Raw genomic sequence first — 11,476 nt, forward strand, 5'->3', positions numbered from 1 at the left:
TACAAACCTCAGGGGGCGGGATGTAATTTCCGAAACCTCAGGGGGGTATCTGTAATTTAACCAAACCTCGAGGGGTGTATATGTAATTTGCCCCATAGTTTTAACCAAAAAACTAAAAGGGCAAATTACATATACACCCCTCCAGGTTTGGTTAAATTACAGATACCCCCCTGAGGTTTCGGAAATTACATCCCGCCCCCTGAGGTTTGTATTTTCATAACAATTTACCCCCTGAGGTTTATATTTCATAACAAATTACCCCCTAATTTCTTATGCAAATATAGCATTCAGGGGGGAATTCGTAATTTTTCAAACCTCAGGGGGGTATCTGTAATTTTGTCAAACCTCAGGGGGGTATCTGTAATTTTTCAAACCACATGCTCTGAAATGAGGCCTTAATATATATATATATATATTGATAAAATGTATTTTTTGACGTTTAATTGATTCATTACCTAATATGTTAACTTATTGTCTAATAGGGTTTGTATGAATTAATGATGTTTTCGTTAAACTTATTAAAAAACGTCACTAATTAGTAATTTTTAGCAATTGTTTGATAATTTTATCACAAAAAATATTATTAATCATAAGTTTTAGTTACACTTTAAAAAAGCGTTGCAAAAAAGTCATTAATTCTTAACTTTTAGTGACAATTTAAAAAAATCGTCATAAAAAAAAGTCATTAATTATAATTTTTAAGGATAATTTATAAAAATCGTGATAAAAAAATTATTAATTATTAATTATTAACGACATATATAAAATTGACATAAAAAATTATTTTTAATTATTGTTTTATTAAACTTTATTTTTAATAAAACTTAATGAAAATAAAATCAACTATTAAGATCTACCAAGTAATTTACTCTTATTTTTATTTTATTTTATTTTATTCCAGAAAGCATACGTTTATATAACGCGGGATGCATGATCAAAAAACATACGAGGGACCACAATATGCGCCACGATGCGCGCTCTGTACGCACCCGCGTATTTTAAGCTTTTTCATTCCAAAATTCTCCCAGTTTTATCATTTGTAAATACAAAATTCTCTCTCTCTCTCTCACTGTTTATTCATTGAAACCCCCACCAACCCAACCCAAAATCAAAATTCTCTGTGCTTTTCTCTCTCTAGGTCTCTGTATACACTTGTATTGTATGATTAGTATATTTGTATATAAATATACATATATACATTTTCAGGTTATTCATGGTGGGAATGTTGTGTGGGAGTTGTAGAGAGAGAGAGAGAGAGAGAGGAGTAGTTTAAATTTAGCTGAAGAATTAGGGTTTTGGTAATTGATCGGAGTAGGAGAATATGCCATTAACTCGGTATCAGGTAAGGAATGAGTTCAGCTTGGCTGATCCAGAGCTCTACAGAGCAGCAGATAAGGATGATCCCCAAGCTTTGTTGGAAGGTGTCGCCATGGCTGGCCTCGTCGGCGTCTTGCGCCAGCTCGGCGACTTAGCTGAGTCAGTCTCTCTCTCTCTCTCTCTCTCGCGTTTTGAAAATTGAACTAAAATTCTGTGTAATTAGGGCCTCGATTTGGGTTTCTTTGATGATGTTTGTGTAATTCCGGTGAATGAAATGTTTGCCAATGGGAATTTGTTTGGGGAATGGGTCTGTGATCTGTTGGAATTGGATGTTTTTGGGTTTCTGTTCTTGGACTGAATTTCTAAAATTGGGTAATGGAAGATGAAAGATTGAATTGGAATAGTTGTTTGCTATTGTCTAATTGGGTGATTGCGTAAAAACAAATGGGCATGAGAAGCTAACCATAAAACCCAGATTAGAAATTGGATAATACAGAGACCTGCATTCTTGTATTGTATTTGAATAACTTAAAGAATAAGAAATTTAACAGGAATCGAATTTGTGGATACATTCAAAGATTTAACATTGCAAATTCTCTGAATTTATGTTGAATTATCTTTCGATTCATGTGTGGGAATCAAGAATCTGTTTTTGATGAATCGTATTCTGGCATTGCATTGTCATGTAATTTATCCCATGTGAAGAAGTTCATGAGATTTATCCCATGTAGTTTTCAATAATAACAGTGTCTATAATGATGATGATGTTAGGAACTTTAAACCTACTTAGCTGGTTAGATTGAGTTTACTAAGCAATCTCCAGATCCCAGTCTTGTCTTGCTCCTTAAGTGAACAAGTTGTAAAGGTAGACTTTGTGCTTTTTTTTTTTTTATTTAATAGGCACATGATCTTGGATGACCCACTTCACTGACATAGCCTAAAAAAAAGAAGTATTATACTTTCTAACACCATGACGGAATCATGATTTTGTAGCACGGTATCATAAATGTTCCAGGATTTATTGCATAATATTTTTTGAGAAATGTGATTTGTAGAATATGCTAATATTGCATGAGACTTTGATTATTTTTGTTCCCACAATATATGTTGCAAAAATATCTTGTCATTATTACGTTTCCAAATCTGTGTTATACAGCTATGAGGAAGCAAGTAAATCATCTACGATGTCTTAAATTTTTGCATCAAGAATCTTATAGCATAAAAGTTTGGTCCTTCTTGAGGAATAATTGGTTGTGACCCTAATTTTGTTTTCCCAGATTTACGATCCGCTGCAATTCAAGCCTCTTGTATTTATCTTTAGAAGTTTTAACATGAGAATTCTACATGATTGCTTGTTTATTGTGACTTCTGAAGGTTTGCTGCTGAGATATTTCATGACTTGCATGAACAAGTGATGGCTACTGCTGCAAGAGGCCATGGTTTAATGGTTCGTGTCCAACAGCTTGAGGCAGAATTCCCCTCTATCGAGAAGGCATTTCTCTCCCAAACCAGTCACTCATTATTCTTTTACAATACTGGTTAGATTACTCTCCTAAAACAGCTGCTGAATTTGAAAATCTTGTGTCCTTGGGGGCAACCTCAATTTGGTTAGTTATTAGGATTCTACCTTTCTATTGATGAAACTGCCTAGCGTTACACTATGGATATATCCTGTGTTACACAAACTCGGCACTTTGGGGCGAAGTACCTGTGCCGACACGACACGACACGGGTGCGGGTGTGGGATCTGTGTCAGATTCGGCTTTTCTCTCTCGGACACGGCTCTTAATAGACAGCAAAAGAAATGAAAGAGGAGAGAGCAAGAGAGAACTTGGTTGAAATCGATCCAGTGGAAGTCGAAGATCGATGACTTCCAGTCGAAGCTCCATCCGGTCGATCCAGTCAAAGATCGAAGCTCCATCATCAGTCGATTGAACAGTCGAACACCCCCGGACGACTCTCTCTCTCTCGCTTTCTCTCTCTCCCTCGCGATCGCAATCACGATCGATCGATCACTTTGCTTCGCTTCTCTCCCTCTCTCTCTCTCGTTTTATCCTTGACTTTACTGATTGACATCCCTGTCTCTTGATTAACATCTATATCCATTCGTATATATCTATATAAAATAATAATAGTTAATAACTATTATTATAATAATTATAATAATAACAATTATTATTATATATTATATAATAATTATTGTATGACATATAATATATTTATAAGATAATATAAACTTATATATATTAATAAAAATAAATAAACACATATATGTAAAATAATTATTTGTTAGTTATATAATATAACTCATCTTAATAACTATATTTAAAATATATATATATATATATATATATATATATATTTCACGTATCTCCGTACCTGTATCCAAATTTAGATACATATCCACGTATTTTTAATTTTTAATTTTGAAGTGTCCGTCCCCTAGATACGCACCCGCACCCGCACCCGCACCCGATACCCATACCCGCGTCCGTGTAACATAGGATATATCTATCATTGAAACTTATTCTTTGAGAATATTGAGTGAGTCTACTGAAGAGCACTCTCTTTTCTAGACTCCAACAAAAAATGGTTCTATATTACACAACAGAGGTCATGGTAATATGGATGTTTGCAGGTGTTGACTGGCATCCTAATCAGCGTATGGGCCAGAATCTGATCACGCAGGAAGATCTACCTCGATTTGTTATGGACTCTTATGAAGAATGTCGGGGTCCACCTCGGTTATTCCTCCTAGACAAGTATGACTTTTTGACACGGTTTACTGGAGCTGTTTCACAGTTAGTAACAGTATATCCCAATTATGGATTGAAAATCTTACTAAATTTACATGGCTTCTAACAGGTTTGATGTTGCGGGAGCGGGTGCATGTTTGAAGCGCTACACTGATCCGTCATTCTTTAAGGTGGACTCGTCATCCGCGAGAATGATGAATGCAGAAGTTCAGAGGGAAAAGAAAACCCGCAAAGCAAAGGTGAATCAATGAGAATAATGCTACTTTTGCTTCACATTGTGTTATTAAAGACCCAGAATGATTGATTTGTTTCTTATTCAAATCTGCTGTCTATGCCCTGTCTGCATGTGTGAAAACACTTGCACATGAGAACACATGCATTCACATTAATATCTGGTGTTATGTGGTTCTCAATTCTGCATTATGAGAAGCACATTTTTTCCCATTTCTCTGTATTGACCATTAATGTTTACTAATTGGGCGTTATTTATTTATTTTTCTCTGTATTGACCATCAGTTGAAATACCAATTCTGCAACATTTAAAATATTCAATTCAGTTCTTTTTTACTTTTTGGTCATGATTAGTTTTACAACTATAGTGTTACTTTTGGGAATTAAAAACTTATGGATTTGGCAATCAGCTCATTCCCCTTTTGGTCAATGCAACTTGCAACTGGGGTTTGTGGGTGTGTGTCACGTTGAAATCTTTAACAAAGTTTAACATTTATGTTTATTCTTTATTTTTGGCAGAAGAAAGGGTCACGCTGGAGGAATGGAGAAACCCCAGAAGTTCTGCCTACATCACATGCCAAGACCAAGTGAGACCTTTGATTTCATAATGGTGCATGAGATTTCCTCTGATTATTTTACCGATTACTGACTCATATTGCATGATATGCAGATTGCATCAGTTATTTTTGGAGGAGAGTGTTGAGAATCATGTTGTTGACCCTGCAAATCGTGTGAAACTGAAGAGAAAGCTGAATGGATTTCCATTTGACTCAAAAACTGGGAAAAGTTATATGGAGAAATTCTTGAAGACTCCTACACGAGATCATAATGTCTTTTCTGAAAGTTTTGGTAACTCATCGCCCTTGAGATTACCATCCAATATTCCTGGTGAATCAGGGATTGAAATACTTGAAATCAGTACAATGAATCCTGAAAACGAATCACCGCAGAGGGAGCATAGCCCATGTTCATCTCCTGATGCAGATCAGACTGGACAAAACTTATCCATGGATGAGTTGAGTGAGGTGTTCAACTATGGAATTGTAGAAGTACCCCAACTGAACCCTAATTCTGAAGCAGATAGTGATCTGTCTACACTTCATCAAGAGGTAGATCAAAAGGAAATAATGGTTGATGGGGAAAGGACAATAGAAGGCAGTGCAGATGGTTACCAATCTGATGATATTGCAAGTGAGGTAGAGAATTACATGGATGCCCTTGCTAGCATGGATTCAGAGATGGAAACAGATGCTGAGTCTAGGGCTAAGAATGTTCGGCGCTTCTTGAATATTAAAAATCATGGAATGCATTCTGATGCAAGTGAAGAACAGCAGGACTTTCAAGCTCTTTTTTCAGATTCGCAGTCAATAGGAAACTCAACTGCGACAGATGATGGAAACGTCTCCTCCGGAAAAGAAATATTTAGGTTTTCATATTCTGATTCTCTAAGCAATTTGGTTGAGAATTCCCCATCTGATGGTGATGTGTCAGTTATAGCTCTTTCATCTACTGAAATTTGTGAAGCTGATATTGTTAATATGTCGTCTGACAGGTGCTCTGTCAATGGGGAGAGTCCATCAACCCAACTTCTAGAGCACACAATTTGCGATGGTGTTTGCATTGATAATGTCGAGATGCTGAGTTACAGGCCTGAATTGGAAGAGCCAACTTCTAATTCATGCCTTGCTGATTCTGCTCCTACATCAGTGGGACTGGAATTGGATGCAACATCGTTCGACTGCAATGAGCGTAATGCTGGAGATATTATTCCTGAAGAAAATACGACTCATATGGGTGATAATGTACCTTGCATATCTAATTTCTCTGATGTTCCATCCCAAACAAGAGATGATTTCCTTCCTGAGTTGTCTGCTGAAAACCATCCTGTGTATGAGTTTGATGACGAGGATCCACAGATTTCATCTGATGCTTCACTGCATCTTTCAAACACCTTGGAGCCGTCTCTTGCAAAGCAAAGCAGTGAAAATTTGTTAGATGATGTCCTTCGGGAAGAATGCACAGAAGATGAATGTACGAAAATTTCGGTCGACATTCAGATTGACTCACCACATTCAGTTGCATCATGTACAGAAGAGCAGCCACTTGATTCAGCCTTGCCAGAACTAGAAACTTGTGATCCAGATGTAAAGCACGATGACATAGTTTCTGAAGTGGATGGTTCTCCATTGTTTGGGGAGATAGCTATTAGCTCAACTTCAGCAGTAGATAATAGTCCACAGGCTGGTGACTTTGCAAAGCAGCAGTTCCCAGAAATAATAGAAAATGGTCCGCCGCTTGAACCAGATTCAGAAGTTGGTTTTTCATATTCTAGAGAGAGAAATATTTATAGGGATTTTAATGGGGCATATGGCGAGGAATTCTGTGGATTTTCCTCTGATAATGGTATGGTTGGAAGGGACGATGCTGACCTTAAATCGCCATCTGATTTCCATAACTCTCCAGATCATCCATCAGATCCTGAGGTTCATGTGCGTCTAGATGATGTGGTAACAGAAACCATTCATTCAGAACCAATGATTGTGGCTACTACCATGGCTGACGCCCATTATGATGATAATGAAGATGATGGCAAATCTTTATCCACAAGTTGTGCAAAGTTGCAAGAAGAATCTGTTTCTATTCTTCAGGATTTACATCGGAATGGATTGGAAATCGACGAGATATGTTCTCCACAGCATCGTCTTCAAGAGGCTGGTACAGAAAAGGATGCGGATCAGCAGGCTGTTGCTTCATCGGATTTGGACTCTGTTATTATGCCCAATACAGTCTCTTATGATGATTCCAAACCAGAATTGCTCAACAATGTTCCCAACTCCTCTATGGTTGCAATCTCCGGAAACACAGTCCCATTGTCTTCAAGTCAAAATGACCAAGATTCAGAATCAAAATCTCCCCAGCAGATTAATGTTATTCAAAATATGGAAGTTCCTGAACTAAGAACTCCTTTGGAACAAGAGGTTGAGTTACAAGCTGATCGATTTGATGTGGAATCTCTGCATTCAGGTAAAGAAAGTGTGGAGCTGTTTTTTCATGTGTCACAGATACAATCTCCAAATCACATGGATCAGGAAGGACACACTGATGCTTCATTTGATTTTTTTGTGGCACATCCAAGTCAATCTTCAATATCAGAGTCCCGACCACAGCTCGATGTGTCTGAGCAGGCCACAGATCCATCATGTAAAACCAATTTGGATGGGATGCCTCCATTGCCACCTCTTCCTCCGATGCAGTGGAGGATAGGGAAGGTTCAACATGCTTCTTTAGCTCCCGAGAGAGATTTGGTACCACATAATCTAGATCCTTCTCCACAAATATTGCCATCTGCAGCTGATGAGAAAGCTCAATTGGGTCATCTGCCAATAGAGGGAGAGATTACCCAACCTTCAAACCTGTTTTTACCACTCTCACCTGTAAAAGATGAGAATTCTGAGCATGGTCATTCCACTCCATTATCATTGCAAATGCCAAGCATGGTCAATGGAAATAGTGATAATGATTTCCGAACTTCAGGTAGAACACAATCCACGAACCCATTCTTAGCGTTGCCTACCATATTTAATGAGAGGTCACAACTTGGTTTCCTTGATTCCGAGGGAGGAACAAAACAACCTACTTTGAATCCAATCACACAAGTGATCAATGTTGAAGATACAGGTTCTACAAATCTTCCCAGGTCATTGCAGGAAAACCCGATCCAGCCTCTGCATCAATCAGCACCACAAACAAGTTCAGAGGACAAGAAGCTTGACGTGACCTCTGTAATTTCTGAGGGCAAAGTGGTAAATCCTCCAGACACAACTTCTCCGCCACCAGTGATGCAGGATGATTGGCCCCAGCATATCTTTTCCACTTCAGAGGGACAAATTGCAACTTTTGAAGATGGAAAGGTAAATGGAAATCGGCAAAAGAAGCTTCCTTGGCCTCGAAATCCTCTCATTGATGCTGTCGCTGCAGTTGACAAAAGCAAGGTAATGATGGTTTTTTAGATCTCACCTTTCCTAGCTTTTATAATGTGCTCAAGATTTAGATGGTACATGCTTTCTTGACTTTGAGTCATCATGCAGTTGAGGAAGGTGACACAACGGGTTAGGCCTCAGATGGGACAGGTGGAGGATGAAAGAGATTCACTACTGGAACAAATAAGAACCAAGGTGAAGTAAAAAAATTTCCACCCATTTTAATTTTTTATGTTTACATAAATTGTTTGTTTGTGCTGATGATGGAATTTGATTTTGGTTGTCAGTCGTTCAACTTGAGACCTGCAGCCGCGACAAGGCCCTGCATTCAGGGTCCTAAAACCAATTTAAAAGTTGCTGCCATTTTGGAGAAAGCAAATTCCATTCGTCAGGTATCTATATGTATATATATCTTTCTATATATCTATTTATTTATTTTTGCTATTATATAAAGTATACACTCCATTTGGGTGAATCCTGTCACGGTTTTCCTTTTTCCAAAAATGCCCTCCACTTCAAATAACTGCTAAACAAATTTTTTTTTTTCCTTCATCAAACTGTCCAAAACTGCTATACAGTTTTCCTTGTTCAAAGCTGTTAAACAGCTTTCTTCATTTATCAAACTGCCCAAAAATTTATATGTATAATTGCAAAGGCATGAAGTTTGCATCCACCACTAGTGTATAAATATATATATTCACACATATATTAAGATATGCTCCATTGTGATATTGAAATTGATGATTTTGTGATATAGGCATTGGCTGGAAGTGATGAAGATGATGATGCTGATGGCTGGAGTGATTCTTGAAAAATTATTTTCCAGGGCTGCGTGCTCATTCAAATTATTGCCATGAAGTGTATCGGAGGTGTAATTCTTAAAGCTCCTCGCTTCTTTAAGGGCTTTGGCCCAATGGTTTTTGCCATGAATTGGAGGCGGAGCATCTATCCTCTCTTCTTGTGAATAGGAGATCATTGCGCTACACCGTTTTCTTTTCCTTTGCCTCTATCCCCATGTATGATATTTCTTCTCTTTCTCAATAGTTATTGTGAGTGGTCGTGTCCTGCCCACAGAAACTGTGATAGGTTGGGTTACGTACGTCATATGCGTGTGAAAAGTGCGCTGTCATTTGATTTATTTGTAGATTTTGGCGGGTATATATATTGCATTCGGAGTGACACATAATTTGATTGATTTGTAATGTAGTAATGTATTTTTGTATCTAGTTTACCATTGCTGTTGTAACTTGGATTATATCATATTTTTGCAAAATTGTCTCTTGAATAGATTACCCTGATTGGATGTGTGTTCTACTAGAGTCCATGATCAGGCCTATTTGTTGCTTCTTTGCATATATATTTAGATATATATATAATTTTTTTTCTTCTTTCTTTCTTCTTTTTGTTTTGTAGTAGTTCTAGGGTTGTTTGCATCTAATCACTATAATGTGTTTGGATTTTGAATTTTTGAAAGGATTCATCTATCTATCTATCTATTTATAAATTACTATACTACTATATATGTGAGCATTCGATATTGTGTTAAAGTGTTTGGTGGCTTCTTTTTTGTCACGTGATAATTTTTTATATGTTAAAATAAAAAATTATTATTCAAAGGTGTGAGTAAGGTTCGAACTTCACTTCTTAGATTTTATTAAGAATATTTTTACCAATTAGACAATATATATATTATGATATTAATTTTTATTGTTATTTATTTGAATTGTACACGGATTGCGAGTTGGTTTTTATTCATATAATTTTAGTTAATATATGGTTTGAGTCAAATTCACTACAAGAAAAAGAGCCTAATACAACGCGTTATTTGCGGCATCCGCTAGTTGTTTCATGGTTCTATGTCAAACTCACAACAAGAAAAAGAGCATATTACGATGCTTTATTTGTCGTCTTATGGTGTGAACTAAATGACCGTTACATCATGTATCTTTCAAAATACAACTTCTCAGTTCTCAAAATATGCTCTCCATAGTTGTTTCTTTCACATGCTCACGATAGATCTCTGTCTTGCTCGCTCGATTGAATCGGCTCACTCCCTGTTCATCAGCATAATTGCCTCTCAGCCAGTTTAGAATCAATGTCCCTCGTCGATATTTGGAAACCTCTCGAGTTTCAAAAAGAATCGATTTTAAAGACAATTGAGCTCAGATCTACGATTCTCTTAATTCGATGTAGGGCTATTAGATCTGGCTGAGTTTAATTTAGATTTGGAAAGTATGGGGGCCTGATTTGTATTGAGTTGTTTTCACATGTAAACTTATATAGAAAAAAGAAAGTCAATTGAAGTAAAAAAAAATTCTGCCATTTTGTTCTTTCTCCTACGAATCTTACTGATTCTCAGCCAAATTGAAAATGCATATATTGGGCTCGTTTAGGAAATTGACTATTTTTGTTGATTTTTAGATATTTTTAACTATTTTAGATTGGCTAAAAAAGTTGTGTTTGAAAAAATTAATTATTATTATTATTTTTTTGTAATTAATTTGATGGCTGTGAGAGAAAAAGTAAAATGATTATAGTTTGAATGCAACATTTTATCTTATTGACTATTTTAACTTATTTTTTCTTTATTAATTATTTTAGCTAAAAAAACTATTGTCAAACCGGGTCATTACAATAACATTTGGAGTAATGCTAGGATATCAAAATTTCTACCAAATGTTTTATTGTTTCATATGGAATGAGTCCCAGATAAATATAGAGTCCACGTCCATGTGAAACTTTGGTAGAAATTTTGAAATCTCTTGCATTTTCCTAACATTTGATGCATTGGTGGTTTGAAATTCAATACTGACAGGAATTTTTATTATTATTTATTGCAATGGTGACAACTAGGACTAAATTTAACGTAAGTTAGGTGTTTTTTTTTTTTTTTTTTTTTCTAAGGTGAAATTAATAATCAGAAAGTAGTGGTTAAAAATATTTTTTATTAACTTCTGAATAATTAGTATTTTTTTAATTTATTTAAATTATTTGCTATTTCATGTGCTATAAACAGAACTTGAATTAAATATTTTTATTCAATTTTTCAAAATAAAAAATTAAAACCAGTACTAAACAGGCCTTAGTAATTTGGACCGACCCTTCTCTTAGTTGAGTCGAGCACCTTTTTTGTTTATCAAGCGTATTACTTCCATTCCTAGAATACAAAAGTGAAAATTTCCATTGCCATAA

At 36.1% G+C, this 11,476-nt stretch overlaps 1 protein-coding gene across 4 annotated transcripts; it reads left to right on the plus strand.

Moving 5' to 3' along the window:
• The first annotated feature begins 945 nt into the window (after positions 1 to 945).
• SCAR2 (SCAR homolog 2) lies at positions 946 to 9,557 on the plus strand. Of its 4 annotated transcripts, none has more exons than XM_082891197.1 (10): positions 947 to 1,476; positions 2,692 to 2,855; positions 3,956 to 4,079; positions 4,183 to 4,312; positions 4,824 to 4,891; positions 4,975 to 5,730; positions 5,857 to 8,296; positions 8,393 to 8,479; positions 8,572 to 8,676; positions 9,042 to 9,557. In XM_082891197.1, exons 1-10 carry the CDS (start codon positions 1,322 to 1,324, stop codon positions 9,093 to 9,095), a joined length of 4,083 nt encoding a protein of 1,360 aa, XP_082747323.1. In that variant the 5' UTR covers positions 947 to 1,321; the 3' UTR covers positions 9,096 to 9,557. The 4 variants fall into 4 exon arrangements, with proteins under 4 accessions (XP_028080008.2, XP_028080009.2, XP_082747323.1 ...); XM_082891198.1 differs by having other exon boundaries at positions 1,064 to 1,476; positions 2,692 to 2,809; XM_028224207.2 differs by having other exon boundaries at positions 946 to 1,476; positions 4,975 to 8,296.
• The last annotated feature ends 1,919 nt before the right edge of the window (positions 9,558 to 11,476 follow it).

Source organism: Camellia sinensis, chromosome 10, assembly GCF_055761805.1.
Source record: "Camellia sinensis isolate YWXY chromosome 10, ASM5576180v1, whole genome shotgun sequence".
Lineage (NCBI taxonomy): Eukaryota > Viridiplantae > Streptophyta > Magnoliopsida > Ericales > Theaceae > Camellia > Camellia sinensis.